We start from the raw sequence: 27,806 nt of genomic DNA, 5'->3' as shown, positions 1-27,806 counted from the left end.
ATGGAGGGACACCCAGGGAACTGGTCTGCCCTGCACAGAAAGTCTGTGAGGGACAATGGAGCCTTGCTGGGGACAGACAGCAGCAGGAGAACCACTGGGCATGTACAAGAGCTGTTCCATGAGGATGCACAAGCAAGTTTTTATAAATTACAGCTTTCCCAATATTTTACAGTATTGTACTGATGTTGAGGTTAGGGCAAGTGTTTGAAAGTAAGGCTTCAGTATAAAACAGCAGAGTTCTCCGACTAGCTGTCTCATCACCTTGGCTGTAACAGTAGTGTGTGCAGTGTCTTCATTTAAGAACCAGAATGTCCTAGGCTGCATTCTCAGCATTAAAACAATAAGACGCAGTGGCACAGACAGCTGCCAATGTGCACCCAATTCAGATATTTCCACTGCACCACCAAGTCTCCAATCCATGCTTTTGTCAGTCTTTTGAAAGTAATAGACACATTTGCAATAGCTAGCCTTTCACTGTCATTTGACACATTTTCAAATGTGTAGTTAGATATGGGTCTTCCTTCAGCTTTTTGTTTAGAAAATGTTATAATAATGAAATACATCAAGTTAAGGTATATTGCATGATGCAGCAGCGGGAGGAATGGTTGTCAGGTCCATATCTGAATATTTAGCTCTGCTCATACAGTATGCATAGTAAATAAACAGTTTGTTTAGGTATCCCAGGCACAGGGTCAGCCCTGGTGGAAGGTGCAGCTGTTTGTTTGGGAACCTGTGCTGTTCGGGACCTGGGATGGGGTCTTCACCACCTGCATGATCAATATTTTTGGAGTTGTTCTCTTCTTGAGAACTGGGTGGCTTGTGGTGAGTGTTAGATTAATTCTCTAATTAATGACATGGGAGAGGTGACCTTTTTAGCATCTTCGGGAATGTACCAGTTTAAAACATGTCATGTTATTCTGTTCAATGTGAGATATTACAGGTAAAGCAGTTCTTAAAATTAGACCAATCTGAACAGGCCCTAATATTATTATACCTATTTTATTAATCCTAAAGGATTGACCCTCCAGGACCAGAGTTGCAATAGTATTATCTCTAACATGTGGTTAAAGATGTGAAGTAAAAGGTAGGGCATCACTTCTCAGATCAGCCACCTGTGAGGACTGGGGACAAACCTAGGGATGGAAATAAGGATCCCGTTGCATAGCAGTTTGATCCATTCCTGATTTTGGTATGAGTTTAATTAGGTACACTTGAGCTTGTTACCTGTACACTGTGGCTAATTATTTATCTATTTATTTATTTATTTATTTATTAGCAGGTATGCTTACCCAGGGTGACTTAAAGTTGTATACAAAAGACACAAATCAAGAATTACAGTACAATTTAGAGCAAGATACAAAATACAGTGACTTCAGTCCTTATAAGAGCAAATATTGATTTGATTTGATATTGGGGCAGATATCAGTGTTGACAGTTACATCAGGGTTAGATACGAGTGCAGGTGAAATACAAAATACCACAGATTAGGTTCAGTGCAGGATTAAATACAGTAAAATAGGGAGCAGATCAGTGCAAGGTAAAGTGCGTTAAAGGCAGAGTGCTACATTGTCCAGAAGGGGAGAGTTGAGGTTTACAGGCTGAAGAGGTGTGTCTTGAGGAGGCGCTGGAAGCTGGGCAGGGACTGGGCAGTCGTGACATCCATAGGAAGGTCGTTCCACCATTACTGGACGAGGGTGAAACAAATGGGTGAAACTGCTATGCAACAGGAATCTGAAGTCTGTCTTTTTTTCCAAAGTGTGATACTGCTTGCAAATAGACCCCAGTGGACTGCTTGCATCTCTCCTAAAGATTTCTGTAGGTTTGCAACTTGAATATCAGGCTAAGCCTTTTTTGTGGATGAAAGTTACAGTACTAAAATGTATTAGCCTTTTGGGATGGTCCAGTCCCAAAGAATTGCTTGCAGGTTCAAAGGGAAAGCATCAGTTAATACCAATGTTTTGTTTTTTTTGTGGTAGTATTAAACATTATTAAACTTTCAATTGTACACACTATGCACTAACATGTATTTCTGTGTTTCTAGGGAAACACTGGTGTTTTGCTTGGCATGCTCCTGGTATCCCTGGTGGTGGTGGTTGCCTTGGTAACCGTGTTTTCGGGACTAGGAGTGTGTGAGCGCTGTCAAGTTGGAAGCGGTGGAGTGTATTCCATGATTTCGACAGTCCTTGGAGGGAGAGTAGGAGGGACAGTCGGTCTCCTCTACGTCTTTGGACAGGTACATTAAACGTAAAGGCTGATCATGTGCATTACTGCGAATTCCTTGCCATGATTTAATGAGATTCACACATGTGAAGGCCAATGTAAACCATTTGAGTTTTCTAATTTGCTTTGGAACACGGTGTTGGGTGCACTGTGTTGCTGTAGGTACCGTCCTTCAGGTGAGAAGGTGTAAAATGTTTTCTGTTTTTACCTCTATTGGAAAGTTATTACATACTCTACACAGTCTGGCCAAAAATAGATAATGTATAAAAAGGAAAATCCCTGAGTATGCAAAGTAGTCCACATCCTGCCAACTTGGCTGCAAGCAGGATTCAGAGGTGGAGGAAGTAACTTTGGGGAAAGCTATCAAACAGGTCTACTCTCTGATAGAGTAGAGTGCAGAGAAGACTAATGAGAGAATGTGGTAAACTAACACCAGGGAATAATATTTCAAAACTAAACATGATTGTGAGATATCAATGAATGAGGGAGCGCTGCATTCTGTTGATTTGCCATTAACAGGGGGTACACCCCTTAGGTAAAAACATCAGAACATTACAAATTCAAAACAGCACCAGATCTGCAATTAGGTTAATAACAAACGGGCTATAGTAACAGCAGTTCATCAGATTATGGGGCTGATTTTCAAAGCTTTTTACTCAAAAGTGTAAATTACTACTTTTTTTTTTCTACTTTAGCTCTTAGGAGTCAAAGGCTTTGAATATCAGCCTCTGTGATTTATGAACTACAACTTTAAGAAGTGGCACTGGAACAATTGGGGGTGCTGAAAGCCATTGAACAAAACTAACCTCTGTATATGACGAAAGCCATGCAAAGCCAAGGGGTGCTTCCGCACCCCTAGTTCCAGTGCAACTGCCTTTAAGCAATAAGGACCTCTTTGCTCTATGAAGCAGTGTAGTTCCTTTGTCTCTAAAGCAGTGTTTCAGTCTTCCAATAACCTAAGAAATACTCATGAAGATTTTAATTGCACTGTAATGTGCAACTAATTGATTCATTATTTATGTGTCCCTACTCCAAGGTTCTCTACTCCTTCTCTCATTTTGGCCTGGTATATGTTTTAGAAGTGTGAGCCCCAGTTTGGCAGTTGAGTCCCAGTTGAGTGTGTCTGCAGTGGTTCTTCTGTTGCAGTGTGTTGCAGGTGCCATGTACATCACTGGCTTTGCAGAGTCCATTGCAGAGGTGCTGAATCTCAACAATATCTGGGCTGTCCGGGGGATTTCCATGGGAGTGTTGCTGGGGCTTCTGGGAATTAATCTCGCCGGGGTCAAGTGGATTATCAGACTCCAGCTGCTCCTGCTGGCCATGCTCGCTGTCTCCGCACTGGACTTCGTCGTGGGGACGTTCTCTCACTTAGACCCAGGTACACCTTTCAAGACAGCTCATCTTTTACTCAGATTTAATAAACTTCCTTTAAGAAATAACTTTCGTTTCAACGCTTCTCCCGGATGGCAACGAGAGAGCGGCCATACATAGAAAAATACATGAAACTTGAACTAGCCCTGCACCCAGTCCTGCGTTTCAGAACTTAGCCTTGTTTAGGCATCTTATTGAAATGCCAGGCTGCTGGTCCAGTAAATCTGCTCTGAAATGATCACACCAATCACTGCGTGGTTAAGTCACACTTGAGTCTGTAATTTTACTAAGAGGAGTGGTTCATGCAGCTATAAGAGAGGAACAATGCCTATAAAATAATCAGATAAATCATTAAAATATATATACTTCATTGAAGGTAGTTCTTAAACCTCGGACTGGGTGCAAGGCTTGTGTGAGTTTCAAGCACTGCAACGCGTACGTGAGACATAACAATGATTTATTGATTTGTACTTTCACACTCCAGCTTACTGCAGCTGTTTTGCTGTTTTGAATGTCTGTCACAGATTGTTGCACTTTTCATTCTGTGGTCCTAAGAAGCCCAGTTCTGAGTGTGTTTGGTTTATGAAACCCAGTGGGGTGAAAGTAAATTATTTCCTTTTGCTGCATCCTTTCACACGGTACCTCTGTTCTCTGAGGGTTCACTGTGTGTTGCAAGAGACACAGACAGAAGCAGTTTTTTTTCCCTCAGATTCAGGCCATGCCCTTTTCCATCTGGAAAACTTGTGACATTTCCAGCTGAAGTGAACCGCAGTGTCCACGTGACAGATTCTCTGAGTCGGAGGGAGTCCGGTTCAGGTGTTCCCCCAGTCAGGCTTCTTTCTTTTAATTGCAGAGCACAGAAGTACCGCAACCCTCTTGTGCTTCTTTCCTTCCAAATCAGCCATCTCTGTTCAGGGAGGAGTGAAGAACATGGAATGCTGATCAGTCTGCTGCTCCCTGCTATATAGTTCAGTGCTAATTCACTGAGCATTGATTCTTATGCCCTGCCTTTTTAATAGCCATACTGTTAGTCAGCATTGGTAACAGTATTCATGGTTGAAGTATACCATAGATATGACACCAGTACGGCCTCAAGCATATGCAAGTTTTAATATACAGTACATGCAAGCATCAAGCAAAACACATTCACCATCTGCTTTAAAACTGGGACAGACAGGCAAGGCATATCGCCGCCTGTATCGCTACCATTGCTTTCATATGGTGTTGGACAGATAAGCGTGGGACTATTGGCCTCGCTAGTCCCGCGGTGGCGCTGAGGCTCAAACAAAATCCAGAGTGATTTTCTACCGTCGGTGGATTAACCAATCACAGCCAAGTGCTGACAACGCGTGCTTGCCAGGAGAAATCATGAAAATGACCCAAGCGCCCTGAAGTGTTTGATCCCTCCCACATTTCACACAAGGACAGGGAAGGCAGTGTTTTGCCTTTTTTAAAAATTATTTCTGTACTTCACTGTTATTTTTACTAAATAACTGGCTGTAAAAGCATATATTTTCTAACACTTTAGTAGTAGGCTGTTTGTTTGTTTGTTTGTTTTTTTAATTATATCTGCATCCTAATATTCTACTAGATGATGCAAAACTTTTGGCCATATATGTAAATTATACATAGCCTACGGTGTGGTACTGACAACTACCGTACTGTAACATTCAATTTTTCTGTATTGTAAGAAAAGTCAGTCGCGTAGTCCATACCGTTCCTGCGTGTCCGGGTGCAGGCTAGCGGTATCGCACCGTGAAAATGCCTAGCCGTGCTGCGCCGTGCCTGTCTAGTTTAGGCTTTAGCCTGCAATTATTTTCAAGTAGTATGTCATTTCTTTTTTCTCCAGCAGGTGTCTCTGTTGTTTGTAGTGTCATGTAGAGTGCAGTAAAGACCACACTAGTGTGGGTCTCCACCAGCTGCCAGTGCAATGTAATTAATGCCTGACAGGATTAGAGCGGTAAGCTTTGTTCATGAAGTTAAACACGCTGTTACTGCCTTCTATAAAACTCCTGCACTAAATATTAGAGCTTTAGCAATGACAGTGTAAATAAAGCATGCTTCAGTTTCAGATATTGCTGTCAGTTATTCTTCAGTTTGGACTTGATCCAGAAAATAAACTGAAGTCAAGGATGTGACAATGTTTGATAGGAGGCTAACAAGAAAATAAGGAAATTAAGGATATTAAGGTAGTAGGTACTACACGTAGTAGTTAAATGTGTTGAAAATCAAATCTGTGGTTTTTAATCTAATTGTAGGCATCAACAGAAATACCGTACTTTCTACTTGCTGGTGGGTTAATGAATTACTTTTATTCTTCCATGTTAAATAAATAAACTAATTGCTTAGCACACATCTCAATCCCCAGGAAAGTGTGGGCTGTGACATCCTTCTTGGTTTGTGTAGAAACCTGTGTTTGTTGAAGGCTGATAGGAAGGATGTGTGTGTCAGGTGATGCTACACAGGGTTTGTCATTTGCCTAATTGCTGACTTCCTGAAGCACAGAAAAGGCCTCCAAGTTGGCTGGTCTGTGTTAGACAGGCTTCACTGCAGGGGTTAGGGATTAGCGGGGATACATTACTGGACACCCAGGCTCGGGGGCCTGCCAACGGGAGTAATAACAGTCAGACAATATCGTGCTCGATGTTTATTTTGAAAAATGAAAGTAGCAATTTGCCCAGGTTTTTCCAATTATACCTCATTGTGTTCATGTGACATCACTTTTGAACGGGAGCCAGCCTTTTCTGTGGTTCAGCTTCAGAAATGCATTGACTGGCTGGTTACCTGCCAGTTGTCTGGAATATGAACTGCTGTGCAGATTGTGTTTATGGCTTGATAGCATTGTCAAGGAGCCTGTTTTAGGTGCTGGGACAGGAAGGGTGCATTTGAATGGACTGTCAGATCTCGAGACATGATGGGTTGTGAATCCAGGTAAAAAGAGATCTGATTTAAAGTAATGTCACTCATAGCTTTGGGCCTTGTGCAGTTTTTGCAGTATAAAAGCATGTGGGGGAAAAATATAGTGTTGCAAAACGTGACACAACTTTGATGCAATTGTATCACGTTATATATAAGTCGGTCTTTATATACCAGCCAAAAACGTCTCCATAATCACTTTTTTTCTTTTCAAAATTCTGAATAAATTTGAAAGTTTGAGTCTATTTTAATCCAGGCATAGAACCAAGTCTATCGTCATAGGTGTCCAATTGTAAAATGATTGTGTATCTTTTTCTGTCTTCTTTTTCTTACATTTAAAATATGATATCATTACCGTTACCGTCTTCTTTGCTACACGGCAGTGTAAAGCAGCGCCTGTTACATGCCATCCCTTCGTTAGAATTGGTCTAGTAACAGTATGTAAGAGAAGAAGTACCGTACGTAAGTGACTGCTTTAGCTTTCCCAGATTAGCAGTGGTCTTTGACTGCCTTAACTAAGTTAACATTAGGTAGTCCAAGATTACTGCTAATCAAGGTCTGTAAAAACTAGCTGGCAGCTTATTGAGTTTCTGTCTGTAAAAACATGAGAAAATGACACTATTTTGATCTGCCACTGTTTAGATCATATGAATAGACCTATGAGTGTTTAAATTGGATAAAATGTAAAAATGGTTTCCTGTAGCGGAATGCAATTCTGAGATTTACTTAGCAAATGGAATGTTAATTGCTGGAATGGGAGTTCACACAGACTCCCCTGACTTCCAGTGCTTTGTATTGTCTATGCAGGAAAAACAGAGGCAGATATAGACTGCAGACTCAGTAAGGATGTCCCTAGTGCTCCATCCCTTGGAACTGAGAAACTCCTTCTCACTGTAAATCATTGGCTTGCTAATGGCTTGGGTGTTGCCCTGTTTCACCCACATTTTTTAATCATGAGACAATAAGATTAGAGATCCAGATTCACAACTGCTCTGGTCCTTCCAGTTATTCCTTCCTGGAGCCAGCTTCCAGTCCTGGGCTCTTTCTTCAAATAGAGCACACATTTAACAGCCACTCTGATATTGAGCTTTTTGTGTATAAGAACATAAGAAAGGTTACAAACGAGAGGAGGTCATTCGGCCCATCTTGCTCGTTTGGTTGTTAGTAGCTTATTGATTCCAGAATCTCACCAAGCAGCTTCTTGAAGGATCCCAGGGTGTCAGCTTCAACAACATTACTGGGGAGTTGATTCCAGACCCTCGCGATTCTCTGTGTAAAAAAGTGCCTCCTATTTTCTGTTCTGAATGTCCCTCTGTCTAATCTCCATTTGTCATTTGTGACCCCTGGTCCTTTTTTCTTTTTTCAGGTCGAAAAAGTCCCTTGGGTCGACACTGTCAATACCTTTTAGAATTTTGAATGCTTGAATAAGGTCGCCGCATAGTCTTCTTTGTTCAAGACTGAACAGATTCTGTAGGAAGGTGACCAGAACTGAATACAATATTCAAGATGAGATCTTACTAATGCATTGTACAGTTTTAACATTACTTCATTTGATTTAAATGTGTTCTTTTCACAATGTATCTGAGCATCTTGTTGGCCTTTTTTGTAGCTTCCTCACATTATCTAGATGAAGAAATTTCTGAGTCAGCAAAAACTCCTAGGTCTGTTTCATAGATTCCTTCTTTAATTTCAGTATCTCCCATATGATATTTATAATGTGCATTTTTATTTCCTGCGTGCAGTACCTTTTCTCTATTAAATGTCATTTGCCATGTACCTGCCCAGTTCTGAATCTTGTCTTGATCATTTTGAATGACCTTTGCTGCTGCAACAGTGTTTGCTACTCCTGTTTTTATGTCATCTGTGAATTTAACAAGTTTGCTTACTATACCAGAATCTAAATCATTAATGTACATTAGGAATAGCAGAGGACCTAATACTGATCCCTGTGGTACTCCACTGGTTACCTCACTCTATTCTGAGGTTTCTCCTCTAATCAGTACTTTCTGTTTTCTACGTTAACCACTCCTTAATCCATGTACATGTGTTTCCTTGAATCCCTACTGCGTTCAGTTTGAGAATTCATCTTTTATGCGGGACTTTGTCAGAAGCTTTCTGGAAATCAAAATAAACCATGTCATATGCTTTGCAATTATCCATTATCGATGTTGCATCCTTAAAAAAATCATGCAGGTTAGTTAGACACGATCTCCCTTTGTAAAACCATGTTGACTGTCTCCCAGGATACTGTTACCATATAGGTAATTTTCCATTTTGGATCTTATTATAGTTTCCATAAGTTTGAATATAATAGAAGTCAGGCTTATTGGTCTGTAGTTACCTGCTTCAGTTTTGTTTCCCTTTTTGGGAATCGGTACTACGTTTGCAATTTTCCAGTCTGTCGGTACCACCCCTGTGTCAAGAGACTGTTGCATGATCTTGGTTAGCGGTTTGTAAATAACTTCTTTCATTTCTTTGAGTACTATTGGGAGGATCTCATCCAGCCCAGGGGATTTGTTTATTTTAAGAGCTCCTAGTCCCTTTAACACTTCTGCCTCGGTTATGCTAAAGTTATTTAAAACTGGATAGGAACTGGTTGACATGTGGAGCATGTTGTCCGTATCCTCCTTTGTAAAAACATGTGAAAAGTAATCATTTAATATATTTGCGCTTTTTTTTCCTTCATCTATGATTTTGCCATTTGTATCTCTTAGACATTTCCTCCTCTTTGAATGTTCCCTTGCTGTTGTAATATTGGAAAACATTTTGGAATTGGTTTTAGCCCCCTTAGCAATGTTCATTTCTATTTCTCTCTTGGCCTTTCTAACTTCCTTTTTGACTTGCGTTTGCAGTTCCTTGTACTCTTTCTGTGTACTTTGTTTTTGGTCCCTTTTTAACACTCTGTAAAGTGCCTTTTTTCGCTGATTTTTTTTTTTTAATTGATCTATTAAACCATTTTGGCAATTTAGTTTTACATTTAGATTTGTCTACTTTAGGAATGTAATTGTTTTGCGCCTCTAGTACTACATTTTTGAAGAACAGCCATCCTTTTTCTGTGGATGTTTTCTCTGTTTTACTCCAATCTACTTCTGTTAGTCTCTGTTTCATACCTTCATAGTTTGCTTTTCTAAAATTGTAAACCTTAGCTTTAGTCATTACTTTTGGGGTTTTAAAAAGCACTTCAAATGAGACCACGTTGTGGTCCGAGTTTGCCAGTGGTTCTCTGACCTCTGTTTTAGTTATTCTGTCTTCGTCATTTGAAAAGACTAAATCAAGGCATGCCTCCCCTCTAGTTGGTGCCTTGACAAATTCTGTTAGGAAGCAGTCATTTGTCAGAATCTCATGAAGCAGCTTCTTGAAGGATCCCAGGGTGTCAGCTTCAACAACATTACTGAGGAGTTGGTTCCATACTTCCACAATTCTGTGTGTAAAAAAGTGCCTCCTATTTTCTGTTCTGAATCCCCTTTATCTAATCTCCATTTGTGACCTCTGGTCCTTGTTTCTTTTTTCAGGTTGAAAATGTCCTTTGGGTTGACATTGTTGATGTCTTTTACAATTCTGAAAGCTTGAATCTCAGAATGCCTGGTATATAAATGTTTGTTTTAGTAATTTTATTATTGTTGTTGTTGTTGTTGTAGTAATAATAATAATAATAATAATAATAATAATAATAATAATAATAATAATAATAATAATAATAATAATAATATCATCATCTTAGATTTTGATTTCAGATCTCTTTTAAAAATGACGCACGCTCTCTGGAGGTATAGTGATCATTCTTTCCTGAAGTTTGGGGGTGGAAATCTGCTGGGTTCTTTGCTTTCCAGAATTGTACGCTAATAGTTTTGTACACTTTTAAGAGTGTCTTCAGAGCTCATACTATCAGCCCTGTATAACATTATTATTTTTTTAAGCAGTCATGTGACGGAAAGCACATTTACACAGAAGTGCAGTCTGTATGTCACAAATGTTTCCATTTTTTATGTAAAATAAAATCTCACTGTAAAAATCGTACTGGCAAACACACAAGAGAGAAAAGATGTTTGTTGACCTTATTGCTTTGTACCGTTTACAACATCTGTTTATCTGAGCCTCTGGGGCAATAATCCAGATGAGATATATTCAGACCCATAGTATTTAAGCCACCGCGTAAGACATCTGCTATTAATCTACATTTTTATATTAAAATGTTATGATTGGAGATACAGATGAAGACTGCAATTTTTGAGGACCATTGAATTCAGCTTATTTTGAAGAAAATGCAGAATTTAAAATGTTATTACACATTCGCTGCTTCATCAAATGATTTGTTTGTATTTTCAAGTTCTGGTGAAATAAATTAAGAGTCAACATCCCATTTCCATTCCTGAAGCATATGATAACTAATTGGGAGGGAATGTTAAAAGACCATCATGTAGAGCATATGCAAGCAGGCTGGAAATACTGAAAATACTCCAGCAATGGTGAGCCTGTGGCCCAGCAGGTTAAAACCCAGCATCTGATAGTCTTTAACCAGCAGGTATGGTTTTCTAGGAAGAAAATATTGTCTTAATAGGTGTTTCTTGGAAAATGCATCCAATAAAAGCATTTGGAATATGGTAGAATTTGTAGGAGCATGCCTGTTTGGGTCCCAGAGTGACAATGCTGAACTGGTTTCAAACTGAGAGAAAATCATTTGTCCAGGTGGTCTGATCCATCTAATTCAAGATAGTGAAACCAGCTGTTGGAGCCTAACAACACAACAAAAGATTAACCAGTCTATTCAACTGATCTAAACTGAGGCTAATCGAAATGCCTGGTTTCACACACTCCGGTTAGCACTAGTCTTGGACAAGCACATCTAATGAGGCTGTGTGGTCCAATGGTTAAAGACACAGCCTTGTAACTAGGAGGTACCTGTTTCAAATCCCAGCTCAGCCACTGACTCACTGTCTGACCCTAACTAAGCAAGTCACTTAACATCTTTGTGCTCCGTCTTTCGGGTGAAATGTTGTTGGAAGTGACTCTGCAGCTGATGCATAGTTCACATACCCTAGTCTCGTATCTTATTAAGCGCTTTCTGATGGTGGTCCACTGTGAAAGGCATTATATAAAAAGAAAGATTGTTATTATAAGGTAACATTAGGTTTTCCAAGATTAGTGCTAATCAAGGTCTGTATGAGTTTCTTTCTGTTTTGATCTGATACTGTAAGCCAAATAAATAGACCTCAGGGTGTTTAGAATGGATACAGATTTACATTTTGAGATTTACTTAGCAACCAAACTGCCCCGTACTGTAATGGGTGTTCACACTGACTCCACTGACTTAGTAAGGATGTGCTCCAAATCCCCTGTAACCCTGTGACCAGGCAGCTCTACAACCACCAGGATGGTCAGCAAGATCTGGTTCCCGATAAAGAGGAGTGCACAGGAGACAGAGCTATAGAATAACACTGTAAACCCCAGCAGCATATATATAAATGATGTCGTTTTTTACTGCTACGATCATCTACTGATACAGGCAGGCCAACACTTCTTCACAAAATGTGCATCGAAATGCGACAGGATGTTTGTGTTTTGCCTTGTTCTTTTAAAACATCCTGTGTTGAACAGTCGCCTGTTTACTGACCAGTCTGACTGCATGAAACCATAAAACTTGCTGTTGCTCGTACTCTTTTCCCATTATCTAATCTAAGGGTGCCAGACTTATGTAACTCCTGGTGATTATCCACATTGCTGTTTTAATGCAGAAGTCTCCAACACCTGATTGATTGCCCTGGTGAAAGTATAATAGTTTGTAGGTATGGGTATGTTGAGCCAGTAGGGTGAAGCGTTTATTCCATTCAAACTTGCAAAAGCAGCTGAAGTAGCTGCTTCCGGTGGGCTGCTCTGTGCGTTATTATTATTTATTGTAGTTCTTTTAGAATCGAGTTTCCGATCTCATCCATCGGGTGCCAGTGTACGTCAAACTGCGTTTCTATTTAAAGCGGGTTTTCTTCTGATGTGTGTGGCACTTTCTAAAAGGGAGAAGCTGTTCCAGTTTTCTCTCCTGCCAGACAGACTGTTCTCCTGTCGAGGAAAATCGTGGCTGGAGCCCTGCTGTTGTGTACAGGGTTAAAAAAAAATCAAGCAGCAAGCAGCGGAGCAAAGGCAGGAAGTGGGCCAGTGAAGAGGTCCGGGTGAGCAGCTCCACTCTGAGAATAGCAACTTGGAAGGGATAAATAGGCTGTGCTTCAGATGGGTGGCGACTTCCTTTCGGGTAAACACGTCATTAATCTGAGGGAACGCATTCTTTTCCATCAAAAGATAACCAAAGGGAAATTGCTTTTCTCTGGGTCCACTGTGTGTGTGGAATATTAAGGTGCTGGATAGTGTACTGGACTGCTTTGTAGTATTTATATTGAGGATGCCCTAGCCACAACATTTGTCAACTTGTCTCTTACAAGTCTCTTACAAGTTATACAGAGATGTACCTGTAATTGTGGCAGTGGTACTTGGGTTTTTACTTGGGTACTATTGTGTAAATTTAATGTCAGTCAAGGAATTGTAAGATTACCTGAAGGTTAGAAGATTTCTTTAACTTTGTGTAGTACCACATATCAGGGTCTATACTATGCACAAAGATTATCTCACATTGGTGCATTTTTGTCTGAAAAACTGTACTGTATAAGGACCCTATATTTTAAGACTTATAAGGATGCCCCTGTTTTTCACCAGCATTTAGATCAACCGAATAGTTAATGGAGTTAACTTTGGAAAGACAAACAATTGAAGTGACTTTTCTCTGACACTGAGTCTGCATTGTTCAGTTCAGTTAAGTTCTGACAGCATTTTGCTGTGGAGCATTTGCTTAAACTTAAACTTGTGAACAGGATTATTGAACTTGGCAGCCTCTGAATAATCAGAAACAAGCTCCAGTTTGCACGCACCTTGGCAAAGTCTGTATCCCCTCTTTGCAGTTACATAATGAACTCACCCCAAATAACCAGCAGCCACTGGCAGAGCGTTCCAAGGATCGCTGTGCTCTGAGCAGACTTGCTGACTGATACACACTGCAGAGGTGTGTCCTCTTTCCAGCCCGCTCTCACAAACAAGTCCAGTGTGCCGCTGTAGAAAGCTGGCCTTCATTATTGCCTTCATTTGCTTCAGACAGATACTTCATTGAAAAGTACATGCAACTGCAATCTGGTCTTCTGCTGTTTGGAAGCACACAGTTTACCAACTGTGCCCAGAGATCCCAAGTCAACATGCCCTCAGTAACTAGGTGGCCTGATCCATCTTATTCAGACGCGCCACACTTTAGGTACTGTGTACCAGGCTGTTTTCTTGACAGCATACGTTTCTAAGCATGGTGTTTCTCCAGATTTAGCTTGACGTTTGATCGCTTACCATCCTATGAAAATCATTATTTGTTTTCAGGATCGTGATATCGCATCCCCAGAGCTGTCTTATACTTTACATAGAACACCCGCAGGTGCCCAATGTGTCGGTCAGACTCTGTGGCATGTGATATATGATACGAATCTTATTTCATTGTTATCTGTTAACAGAACTTGATATACTTTATTTATGGCTAAAGCCGTGCTTATTATTCTGTTTTCCTTTTTTTTAAATCCATTTACAGAGCATGGCTTTGTTGGTTATTCAGAGGAGCTGCTCTGTAACAACACCCTACCAGACTACACCACTGGAGAGTCCTTCTTCTCTGTGTTTGGGGTGTTCTTCCCTGCAGCCACAGGTAAGTCTGAGGCCTCCACTCATAACTGTGGTGAGCAGTCAGCAGACAGAAAACGCTGCTGAAAAAAAAAAAAAAAAGTCTGTTGGGAAAGCATGCATCTTTCAAAGTATTCACTGATTTAGTTTTAAACAATTTAAAGGGAGAGCTTGCTGACAGTTTCCATGGTGATGCAATAGTGGAATTATCTGTAGAAAAACAGGCAGGTAATCTAAGGGCAGCCACAGCAAATGGCAGCTGGAGATCCAACAAAGTGATGTCAGGGATCTTTTACTTTGATTACCCAAGATGTGGCTTTCAGTAAGTGTTGTACCAACATTTTTGTGTATCATATATTAACCCCAATGTCTGCACATTATCAGATTTATTTGTATTGATTTTAAGATTTTAAACACCCTATACACAAAGCATATTTAATTTTTCAGATTACTTTGTTATGACTTTTGTCCTTGTCTTCAATATTCCGCTGGGAAACCACTGTAGAGCAACACGGCCTTGGCGTTGTCATGTTCTGTGCTATAATGGCACTTGCATAATTACTCACGGGAATGCAGTGAACCCAGTGATTTGTAATGTCTAAAATGAGTGTATTTGCAGGGAGTGTACGGAACTACGTGTGGATCGTTGTGTTAAAAAGGAGAATGAGCCGTGTGCTGTAATCGCTAAAATTAAAAAAAAAGGATTTGTTGCATTTTCTAAGTAGACAGGTTTGCAGCTGGTGTCTTAACTGTTTATGCTGTGAATGTGCCCCACAGTGACCAGCCTTTTCACAGTAATGACACCTGATAGTCTTTAGGACCACTTATCTCTTTTGAAATTAAATTATGCATTGGTTAAGAGATAGATGTAGCACATGGACACAGATACCTTCTTTTTCATGATAATGACATCTGTAACATATTATTTATATCCTTGATCATCTTATTATTAAAGGTTTCCTGATGATAATGCCTCTGTATGTGCATTTATCATCTCTCAAATGCAGGTGTGATGGCCGGGTTCAACATGAGTGCAGACCTCCAGAAACCAGCGATCAACATCCCAGTGGGGTCCTTGGCTGCTATCGGTGTCTCGTAAGTCCCCCATGGAAGTGTTTGCTTGCAGGATACAGAGCGACGACCCAAATGTGACCAGTTCATTTTATATTCCATCTGGAAACATCTGTCATCGATTCAAACCTTCGTCCGCTGCAAAGCAGAGCCGGAGAGCTCCAGTGTGAGGATTCGTTACACTTGATTTGGTCGCCATTAACTGAGATCGCAGGGATGTTACATGGGATAATAGCACTTTAGAAATTTGCTTGAAAGATCAATCTGGGCAGATACATGTGCAATCGTTCCTGGATTCCAAATATTGTATGGTGCACCAGCTGTGTAGACAGCTTGCCAGCCTCACAGAGCTCCTCCTAAATCTAGCCCTGCGCTGAACAAAACTACACTGGGCTTCATTCAGCCACTTCCTCTTCCAGGGCTTCCAACGAAACGACTTGTTAACTAGCTGTAAATATTTAGATCCACCGTCTGTTAAACAGGGACACGTTTCATTTAGCAATGCTGGCACAGATTTGGTTTGTACATATTTCTCTTTATGGGCCAGGCAATATGTGTACAAAGCTACACTGTTCTTGTGCCTGTTCTCCAGATTCCTAGGAAGCCACAGGCTCCTGTAATTAACATTTTCTACATGTGTTGTGATAAAAAGACAGCATTGCTATATTTTAGGAATCGTAAATGCTAAGGTAAAACTTTAAAATAAATCATTTAGGCGTGCCTTCATTAGAGTAGTTCTAGGAATCTACACCACATGCACAGCAGTTTAAAGATCAAAAGCCTTTTTTTTTTCTTATTACCAGTGATATAATTTTGTAGTGCAAACTGTATTTCTGAATATTTTTTTATTCCATGTGGAAAAACCAATGAGAGTATTGTCTATTTTGGGTAATTCCAGGTGGTTCCTGTACTTGGTCTTTGTGTTTCTGCTGGGAGCCATTTGTACGAGGGAGGCTCTGCGATATGACTTCTTGATAGCAGAGAAGGTAAACATTGGTCTGTTACTGACTCTGTCTTATCTCTTGGTGATAATAATAATAAAAAACTCAGTGCAGCTGTTTTTCTCAAGAAATATTACTGCAGTATTCCATGGGAAAAGCATAGGAAGGATAATTAAAGTTTGATTTAAAAAAAAAAAAAAAAGAGAAACACTGTAAGCACGGAGAAAGAATGATACGCTCACATTTACAAAGCAAATGTACAATTTCTTTAAAGTATGAGTGTGTTTGATATACTGGAAGCCTGGTCTTTTCTCTAATGAAGTTAATGCTATTTTCATGCAGGTCGTAATTAACTAACCCTGCTCAAACGCAGACCACCGTACTTTTTATTGTATTCAGCTATGATAATATGATTCACCCCAGGGAAATACAAGAGAAATTCATTAATGTGTTAACATGGATTTATCCAGCTAGTCCCACTGAGATTAAAAGGGTGGCCGTATTTAAATCTACCTCTGTTTAGATTCTGAAAAAACTGTTATACCTGCTGTAGTTACCATGTTCAGTTGACCTGAAACTTAACTTTTACAATATGCTGTTAGGCTGACAGCTGAGGACTGTTCATGACACCTGTGTGGTGTTTTATCGACATATACAATCATATTTATTTATTTCTATATAGAAACTTTAATCAAAAAGAACAATCAAAGCCCGTTAAAAACAGAGCTACGTTTATTTTGGGCAGCAGCTTTATTAGGTTTCAGTGAATTCTGTGTGCTTCAGAGGACAAAGAAAGCGGTAAATCTTGGGGCAGCTGGCTGCTGGGCTTGCTTCGTAAGCTTGTTTTCTTCCATTCTTCAACGCCCTTTCACTGGGCTCCCCTCACTCCACCTAATTTATTTCCTTACACAAACAGGACCACTGGTGGTGTTATAAGACTTGAATAGGAACAATATTAATAGCACTGTCATTCTCTTTGATATACTGCATGTTACTGTCATTCCCTTTGATATACTGCATGTTACTGTCATTCTCTTTGATATACTGCATGTTACTGTCATTCCCTTTGATATACTGCATGTTACTGTCATTTTCTTTGATATACTGCATGTTACTGTCATTCCCTTTGATATACTGCATGTTACTGTCATTCTCTTTGATATACTGCATGTTACTGTCATTTTCTTTGATATACTGCATGTTACTGTCATTCCCTTTGATATACTGCATGTTACTGTCATTCTCTTTGATATACTGCATGTTACTGTCATTCTCTTTGATATACTGCATGTTACTGTCATTCCCTTTGATATACTGCATGTTACTGTCATTCTCTTTGATATACTGCACGTTACTGTCATTCTCTTTGATATACTGCACGTTACTGTCATTCTCTTTGATATACTACATGTTACTGTCATTCCCTTTGATATACTGCATGTTACTGTCATTCCCTTTGATATACTGCATGTTACTGTCATTTTAAAATGCAGACATGTTGTAATAGCAATAGTGGAACCCTATGTTACCCTAATCCAGGACTTGTATTAAAGAATGAAATGTATCCGCGCCTTGGGTATTCCAGCATATTTGTAAAGAGTTGCTTTCAACCATATTCAGCCAGTGTGGCCAACTAGAGCTAAGAGCTTTAATGGCATGTGTCCCACACATTTCCCTGCCTTTGCTCCTTTTTAATAAAGTCATACTCAAGGAATCCACTGTTCAGTCGTATTACTATTAATGTTACACAGAATACATTCTTCCTCTACTTTAAAGGTGATCACTCCCTTGATCGCCAACTAATCAGATTGATTTTCTTATGAAATGCCAATGTTTCAGTGAGAAGTATGTTTATGTACTCAAGCAAACAGGCACATTTAAATCAGGAAACTGGTACCAATGTAAGGATGCAATTGAGGGTTACTGTATTTGGAAATATAGCTTTTAAATGCTGTTAGCTGTTTAATAATGGAACTTTGGCATTTGTAACCCTTGAAGAACTCCCACAAAGAGAAGACCACATGCATTTTGAAAATTCTCGTGAAATGTTAATTCTGTATTAATGGTTAAGGGAGTCTTTCTTGATTAAATTTGTCTTGGATTATTGTGTACTGTAGTGCTGCAGTGTTGTAACAGGGTTAAGTAATTCCCTACATTCCATATGTCATGTACTATAATTGTCATTCAGTGAAGCAAGCTGTTGAGGTAAATTGCAATGTAGCACGACAGCATCAGTACAGCACGAATCTGTCCTCTGTGTGTCACAGCTCATGCAGTAAGCTGGCATCCCTGGCTTTCTGATTTTTTAAATTGTTTTGTATTGTTTCCTTACTTAAGTTTAATTATGTCCACTTCTGTGCCTTTGGGAGCTTTTAACACTTTGGTTCAGCTGTAATAATGCAGTAATAATAAAGAAAGCAATCATATTAAAAAAAGAAACACGAACAATCAAGTCCTGTTTGCAGTATCTGGGTGGTGGATGGATGTTATCATATAACAGAGACAAGCTGGTCTAGCTGGTGTTCAAATGGGGCTTTCTCCCTGTATACTGCACTGGAATTGCAACCCTAACAATACCAGATCTTTCACAGACATTGCTAGGAGTCTGTATTTCATGTGTGTCATCAGGGAAAGAGATTGCATTCATTTCTGGTTTCTGCATTCCCTAATTTAACTTTGCTTGAGACCATGACCGTGGGCACATGGCTCTGCACTGACTGCCTCACAGTGCTGCGATGGGACTGGGAGTGCCAATGTCTCTCTCTTTGATTATTGCAGGTTTCCTTGGTGGGGTTCCTGTTTCTACTAGGACTGTACATTTCCTCCCTGGCGTCCTGTATGGGTGGTCTGTATGGGGCGCCTAGAATCCTTCAGTGCATCGCACAGGAAAAAGTGATACCCATCCTTGGCATCTTAGGACAAGGGGTGAGTAGATTCAAAATGCTGGCCTGTACCTTTCTGCATGTATTATATCAAGTATTATGTACAGGGTTGGAATATGTTGTAATGTACTGCACTAAACTAAAAACTAAACACTTTTTTTTTTTGTTTCGGCACCCTTCCTCATTCTGTCAGTGTTTCCACACTGGTTCTTTTAGATTCCTTCCCTTTTCTTTTCTTTACAGAATGGGGACACAAGGGAATTGGTGCAGAACATGTTAGTTCTAGAATGAATCTTGCCAACTTAAATATCATGTACGAGTATACGTTTTATAAGTATGCATTTGCTGATTTTTGTTATGGGTGGCAGGGTTAGATTCACAAGTGTATTTTAATGATAATGTAACAGGCAATCAATGGTATGTGGAATCTGGAATGTGTTTACCTAAAAAACATGGAACTGTGAAGGCTTAAAGGATACTTGCTAGACTTCTATTATCTACATGTGAGGTTCTGCTTACCAATGAGTGGAATGTATTGGCTCATTGTACTTACTTGTCACAGTGGTTGCAGTAACTCAATTCAAATGTAAAAATCAGCCCAACATAACACAAGGATAAAGATGGACGGCCTCATTCGGATTACAAATCCCTATCAGGAATAATATAGTACCTTATTAGCCCTGTGGTGAATATAAAATGATGTGTCAGTATTTCTGTAAAATGTTATTATGTTTTCTTTAAAAAGGGGAAATAATTGTGGGCCACTGCAATACCACTGTAAAACATTCCCCTTTAAATGATAATAAATTAAAAAACAAAAAAAGATTGGACTGCAGGAGCTGTGGTGCCAAGGACCTCTGGAGCAGAAGAAGTTGACAGATCAGCTGATCCTAGGAGGACACCTTCACTGTGCTTTATAATACCTTCTACCTGCTTCGATTGTCTATAATTAATACATTCAGGCAAGCGGGACACTGAAATTGAAAGCCGTTTATATTCCTTGACACTGCTGTCATGTTTCTAATTACAGTCCTGTTTGATATTCAGAGGACAGCTGGTCACTGTGGCTAGTTTTCAGGCACCATCTGCTTTATTATGCAAGGGATCTGATCAGGTGATCAAGCTGGGAATTGCTTTCTGATACTAACAGCTGGTATTACTAAAGCACTGCCGTCTGAAAAGCACGGAGCCCCTAACTTTCATCCCAAGAACACCCATAGTTTCTTAATTGTTCCCGCTGGTACTGTAAAACAAGAGGATTCAGAAGGTAGATTTTTAAGATGTGTTAAATTGATACCCAAAAAACAAACTTAAATGGTAGTAAATATTTTTGCAGCAGGATAGTGTTTCATACAAGTCAGCATGCAGGTATTCTTAATAGAATACAGAACTCTGAATATCCCTTCATTATTTGTAGCTGTGTATCGTGACTGCTTTTCTAGTATTCCTTCCAAAACTTTATTTAGATATACCTGAGGCCATCAATGATAGACTCATGCAGCCTCGCTCTTTAGTGAACAGGGATAATAAATATATTGATTAGAAAATATACATGTAAAAAAAACACAGTGGTTTATCATGGGCTTGATCACTGGAGCCAAAGCAATTCTGAACAAAGTAGTTCTACCAAGCAGGCTTGGCTGCAGAATACGTGGAACCCCTTCCCCCCACTTTGGCTGGGTGTGTACGTTCATTTGTAGAATGTTATAAGCATTAAAAATATATTAACCCTTTACTGCCCTGGATAAGTTCCCATACCTATTCGATGCCTTTTTTTCCCCATTGTCCCATATGTTGGACAGTGGGCAACAAAGGGTTAAACAGGAGGAGGAACATGCAGACTAGTTTTTAGAAATGAAGCAGGAGGGTTGAGAATTGCTTTCTGCAGAGGCTGGGCATGCCTGCAGCAGTCACTATGGCTTCATACCATGCCATGCTGCCCACGCATTGTATGCACCAGCTTGTTTGCTGAGCTGACTCAGACCGCAAGCTAACCTGAAACGGGATGTCAGGAACAAATTTGAGTCTGATGCAAAGCCATTTCTGAGCTGAAAAAGTGAGTGAAGCCATTGGAAACTTCAAACAGGAGGGGAATTCCTTCTCAAAGTTATTTTAAAGTAACTGTTTCCAGGTAAAAATAGGGTTTACAGAGGAGTCTGGAGGCAGCGTTTTTGGAAATATCAGAAAAGATCTGGCTTAGTTAGAAATCTAATGGCACTGTGAAGAAGATACATCAAGAAAGGGTCCAGAGAACTGCGATTAGTTATTTACCAGAAAATCAGGAACGCAGTAAATCGGTCTTGTCTCTAAACTCCAGCACAACCTCTCTTTAACCTTGTCTGCCCTTTGTTGATGCTGTGGTAAAGGCTCTAGACATCTCTTGCAGAATCAAACCACAGTGACAAAGGCAGGAAAAGTATGTTGGGCCAGCCTAGGTGGAGCTGAAGCTGTGCCAGCCAATACCAGGCATCTGAGTGAAGCAACACAGTTGTGTGAGGTCCCATAGTGACCAGTCAGGATGTGTACAATGGTTTTAATTATTAAACAGTATTCCTATGATGCCTGGTTGTGTATACTGGGAATGTAATGTTTATGGATTCCAGGACCCCCTTTAGGAAAATGAGCTGTAGATCTCTAAGGGTTAGTATTTAGGTTTCTTGTTCTTTTTTTCTGTTTCTACAGAGAGGACCAAATAAGACACCAGTTGCTGCCATTTGCTTAACAAGCCTCGTCACAATGGCGTTCATCTTCATCGGCCAGGTTAATGTCCTGGCCTCTATAGTCACCATTAACTTCATGCTGACCTACAGCATCATAGATTACTCCTACTTCTGTGTGTCAATGAGCTATAACCTCCAGATGAAACAGAGGAGGCCTCTGCCCAAGGAAGAGTCCAGAATTCTGATCTTCGGCAGACATTCAGACTATGGTACAGACGGTATGGTGAAGAATCGGAGAAACGGGACCTTGTTGGAATTCACAAAAGACATGGACCAGATATTCCAGCCTGTGGACCCTGACACGGAGAACAAGGAACGAGAAAGAGAAAAGAAAGAGAAGGAAAGCGAACTGAGTCAGAAGAGCAAACCGTGGAGAACGCGGAAGCCGGCCAAGCAAACACTGAGGGATAGTTTTCAGCTGGATTTGGACAGGTCTGCAGCCTCAGTTAAAGAATGTGCCAAGACCTCAGACACTGAGTCAGTGAACTGCAGTGAAGCCAGTGCTGCTGCTAATAGCACTCAGGAGGAACAAGATCTGATGGCTCAAGCCTTCGACAACCAGGAACAAAAGCCGGTGTCTGCAGATCTGGAGTTAGACCCACGAAGTGACAAGGCAGAATCAGTCTTTCAAAGACAGAGCTCCGCTGACAGGGATGACTCTCAGGAAGGTATGGACCCTGCCACTGCGTGGATGTTCTTTATATTTGTAAGCTTTGTAACAAATTAACTAACTGATCCTGTTACCTGTAAGATGTTTTAAATAAATTACCTGTAGATTGTTCCAATCTTCTAAATCCGATCCCTAAACTTCTACTGTTGTCTTAAATAATTACTATCTATACTGTATAGAGTGATAGTAAAATAAATGAATAAATGGCTTCTAAGTATAAGGTTATTTAAAAACAAAACAAAAAACAGTATTTTAAGTTTATTTCAATGAGTCATGTATGGCAATGAAAAATAACTGCCGATAAAGATATTTTCAGGAAGGAGCATTTAAATGACTGTTTCTTCCTGGTTTTGTACCATTAAAATGTCTTTATTCTTATTCTAATGCATTTTCCTGATTTGACTTCCTGTGTGATTCTGATTTTGTATAATTTAAAGGGGATGAGATATTGTATGTAAACTATTTTGTCTCCTCACCAGATTTTACTGCCAAGCAGACACTTCAGGGAACTGAAATTCAAGAAAAGCCAATATCGTTTTACTCCAAGCTCTGCAATCACTGGGTGTCTTTAGTTGGTGTAAGTGAGAGACAGCCCCCATTTTCTGACTTTTTTCCATTTAGGTTAAGTGAATTGAGAAGGTGCATTATGGGAGGTGCTGTGGAAAATGTCCTGTAGAGTTGGGCAAATTTTCCCGGCACACCTTTCCGTGATTTTTCTTTAATCTTCGTGACTTAGTACAGTGGGCAGATTGATACAAAAGTTCCCAGAAAAATGAGGTGGAAATCTATCCCAAACTAGCACATTGTGTCTTTATCCAGTCTACCAAAGCAAAACCCATTTAAATGTTGTTTACCCTATCTTCAGGCTTCCATGCCAGCGGTATACGGGCGTGGTTTTGTTTCAGTGAGTTTCAAGGCCTATGCAATCAGAGTTCTTATTTTTCAGCAGCATCTGAGGCTGAAAAAACTGCAGCTGGTGACAGGATCCATAACTGCTTCACACAAATGAGCAACACAAACCATTTTGTGTGTAATTATCTGCATCACTGAAGCCGTGTATTTGTCATGTAACATTTCCCAGATCTGGGTTCAGACTGTCTTATTTGCCTGCATAGCATGTTGTGCCTGTATGATCCTCAGACATAACACAGTCACACAACGCCTCTGTTGCTGTGACAGTATTATGCAGTTTGCATATGCAGTTGAGATCCTGATAGATTGTTGGGCAACACTATAGGGAATTCAGGCAGTATAACTCAAAAGAATAAACACAATCTATCTATAAGTTTCCGAGGATTGTCATTGAAGAAGATGAGACTTTGGTTTGATGTCAGTATGCAAAGCAATGATTGAACATCTGGTTACTGAAGAGGGTTTTCTATATTTGGAGTGCGTGTTTTTGTATTATTTTGAAATTGTTGGTTGTCAGTCAGGAGCTGAGTAAAATATTTTAGGTGCACTATAATAATCATATAGACTTGTCTCCTATGTACAGTACAGACTGCCTCCAACACAGCAAAAGCATGCCATTCAGTGAACACTGATACTGTTACAGCTCTACATATAAAGTTTTTTTTAAAAATTGAAAACAAAAATATTAAAACGTGGATATAGAGGTAAAAGTATCTGTATATGTTTTAATGATTCACACCCCCACTGTCTTTACAGGCATTAAGCTCACTTATGATCATGTTTGTAATCCAATGGATCTATGCCTTTGTGAACATTGGTATGGCAATACTTCTCTACTTCTACATTGGAAAAGTGAGCCCTGGTCTGCCTCCAGGTAAGTTAACACTGACCAAGAAACATTTCACAAAAGATCAAATAAAATAAATCTTTCATTCATAGAAAGATGATACACAAAGCAACAGAACTCATAGCAAGAGTAGGGACATTCAACTCTATGAGCACTGTGGCTTTTCCCAATTCTAACAGTCTGTGCTTCTCTTGATACACATTGCAGACCTAGCAGTAGATCAAAACACTTTCCTGAGCATGCACAATAAAGACCTGGAATAAACACACATCCAGCAATGCTACATGACCCTAAAAGTACTTACAGTTTTGATCTATGCATTATGGAAGTCCTTTTGGCAAGCTTTGTCATTTAAAATGAATTGCAGATATCAACAGCTAACCAGATTAAGCTATTAGATTAAATAACTGCAAAACAACAGTCCTTTTGATTCTGGAGAAAAAGACTCACTTTGTTTGAGTTCTAGCTTCGGAACTTTGTTTTAAAGATTTTCCAGAGAAGCTCACGTTGGGCCGGTGTGGTCTCCTGTCTTCTGCACAGAGTCGTGCAGATGTTGCACCAGACAGCTGACATATTGTCGCAGTCAGTTTTTGCAGCTCTAACTGATATATAATCACCCTTCCCAATTTCACGGGTCAAGGTTTTTTATGTCTTGCATCTTTCAGCCTTATCAAATACATTTGAGGTGGTCAGATAGTACCCAGTGCTGACAACTGCAAAAACAGCTTCTGTGTGTTTGCAGCTCCACTGCTATAAACAGCTAGCCACGGAACAGGAATGTTACAGGATGGTCGCTGAAACGTAAACAAGTTAATAAAGTATATCAAAAAGCCAGGCTCAGAACTAACATTTTGTAATTAAAAACAATGCAGAAAGCAATTTCTCCACTGAGTTACGAGTCATCATAATTTCTGTATTGTTTTCAGTAACAAAATGTTAGTTCTCATCCTGGAATTTGTTTTTATGTGGTCTTCCAAATCTAAAAGGAAAGGGTCAATTATTTAATCTCTTGGGTAAACCGGTATTGCAGGCCCCATAGGGTTAGTTAAAAGCTTATCCCCTAACTTAGAAAGAGCCATGTTGTTGATTTCTGCTTGTTGATTTACGATTGTAATAAAATTCCCACGTTTCTCATTTGATTTTCCAACAGGAGTAGCTGCACACTTCAGCATCTTTAAGTGGATCCAATCCTCACTGAAAAACATAGGAAGGTATGTCAACGTGTAATCTATGCTTATGTCCATAGCACATAGAAATAACGTCGTTACTTTTCTCCTGTATCCATTAAAAGTCAATTGCCACAGTTATTTATTTATTTGGTCCAATGTTGTAAAGGTCCAGCTACAACACAATATACAAGCTTCAAAAACACAAAGTGCTCCAGTGCTTGTGGCGCAGTGCAAGACACAGAAGTTGTGGTGGATAAGCTCTCAGTAACGCATGCCAGCATTCCAAAGCACATGCTGCTAGGTGGCCTGGTAGCTCAGATCACAACAGCACTGCTGCTCTATAGGCACAGCCAGAATTCTTCACACTCCATTAGATCATCAAGGCTGGCTTGAAACACACCGGGCACCATGCTCTGTGGCCAAGTCTGAACTGCAAAGTCACCTGCCGTTTATTTCAATATAATAGAAGAAGGAAAAAGATGCAACTGTTCCTTACTTTGCTTGTTTTGGTAGGAAATGTATTAGCATTACAATAGTACCATTTTAACAGTGACTAAATGAACCATATACATCCTGCCGGAGAAAAACAAAAGTATGAGGTCATAGAAATGCATTGGTGTTTTTCAAAGGAATGCGCAGACCAGTTACGGAGCTAGTTTTCTTAACTGCAAAGAAGCAGATAAAACAGCAGTTAAATTGTAAGGGGGGGGGGGGGGGGGGGGGGGGGGGGGGGTATTGTTATGCAGAAGTAACCCAGGTGTCTTATCCCTTCATTTCAGGAGAGAACCAACCCCTCAAGAGCAGATTGTTGTGACACCCTCCTTTGCAACAGTTGGCATGGAGACCACGCAGCTCACTGAGGAGAATGCAGACTTCGCCTCAAGAGACCGCTATCACCATTCTTCCATCATCAGTGCAGAGGAATTGAATCGCCCGCTCCATTGAATCGCCCGCTCCATTGAGAAAGAAGCGTCCTGTGTGTGTGACACAAGCACCGTTCCCCTTTTCTCAGGCCTGATTTTACACGGTGAAACTAAAAAAGGAATTCTAACAATACTCCCTCAGTCAAACTGTTTGTTTTTTTTGTTTGTTTTTTTTGTTACAGAGGAAAAAAGTCATTGTAAAAACTAATTGTAGAAAATATTGACTACCTCGGTGCTCACTACATGTTCTTTTGAAGTGGCTTTTTTCCATCAAATAATTTTGTAATGTTACAAAGGAGTACATTTTAACCAAAATAAATAGACTATCTGTGTAATTCTAATTTTGTATAATTTAGTAGAGATGAGATATTGTATTTAAACTATTTGGTGGTATGGTTATAATATATATATTATATATTATGATATCTATATATAATAATATATATAATATATATATATATATATATATATATATATATATATATATATATATGGCTATTTTGGGATATGTTTTCAAGTGAGCCTCACTGCTCTTACGATCAGTGCTGTTCTGACGTAGATAGATAGAGACTAATGGGAATGTTTTCAATTGAACAACATAAAAGATTGCGCGGACCAAACTGGAGAGTGAAACTCCCTTCATGAGTACATTTTTATTTCATTTATTTTAACTGTACACACTTTTCAAAACCTTGGTGAAATTCAGATTTCCATTTTATGAGTTCAGAAATGGAGCCTCAGGCTCTTGTGTGCTGTTCTGACGAGTAGATGAAGAAGAAAAATGTTGCAAAGGACAAGGGCTAACGGAGGTAGCTGTACGTACACCAAGTAAAACTTTATCGTCTTTTCCTGGGTGTTTCTATAAAGAATTACTGGTTAGCGCCTCATTAACATAGTAATTGGATTCTTGTGGGTATCCAGCAGTGTCAGAACAAATGCATTCATTTGCATTCTGCAGTACAATTTCAATTTTAAAGTTATTAAAATACTAACCTGTTTCAACTGTAGTAACAGTCTACGTATCTCCGAGTATTATTATTATTATTATTATTATTATTATTATTATTATTATTATTATTATTGCAGAGAACATCCTGCATAAAGATTTTGGGTTACCAGTATATTTTAAACGTGTGGACTTGCTAGTTCATTACTGATCGATGTACATGTGAGTATAGAGATATGATGCCGCTGCTGCTATTGCAGCTGGCTCTGTAAATTTCAGGACGGGGTAACGTTGAGGTCAAGGGGTGCACTCAGCACCTGCTAAATCCAGCGCGTTCGTACTGGTACAGGTGACATCACAAACCCAGCAATTCTGGAAGTTTCGTTTGTAGAATACCAGAACATTTTATACACAACCACCCACACATGGGCAAGATGTGCAACTTCTTTGGGGAAATCCAGGCTTGTTCTTTGAAATATAGTTGAATTCTTACAATTGCAACACCCACGCAAATGTGAATGTT

The 27,806-nt window shown here is 39.7% G+C and overlaps 1 protein-coding gene across 1 annotated transcript; it reads left to right on the top strand.

Annotated features, from left to right (window-relative positions):
• On the top strand, positions 1-26,670 carry LOC121322995 (solute carrier family 12 member 8-like). The gene is made up of 13 exons (XM_041263694.1): positions 1-132; positions 676-822; positions 2,042-2,233; positions 3,367-3,598; positions 14,114-14,227; positions 15,210-15,297; positions 16,172-16,259; positions 18,993-19,139; positions 21,779-22,484; positions 22,966-23,063; positions 24,155-24,272; positions 25,396-25,456; positions 26,194-26,670. Exons 1-13 carry the CDS (start codon positions 1-3, stop codon positions 26,357-26,359), a joined length of 2,289 nt encoding a protein of 762 aa, XP_041119628.1. The 3' UTR covers positions 26,360-26,670.
• The last annotated feature ends 1,136 nt before the right edge of the window (positions 26,671-27,806 follow it).

Source organism: Polyodon spathula, chromosome 11, assembly GCF_017654505.1.
Source record: "Polyodon spathula isolate WHYD16114869_AA chromosome 11, ASM1765450v1, whole genome shotgun sequence".
NCBI classification, from domain to species: Eukaryota; Metazoa; Chordata; class Actinopteri; order Acipenseriformes; family Polyodontidae; genus Polyodon; species Polyodon spathula.
Note: the sequence above shows the minus strand (reverse complement) of the source record. Positions and strands in the feature narration are given on the sequence as shown.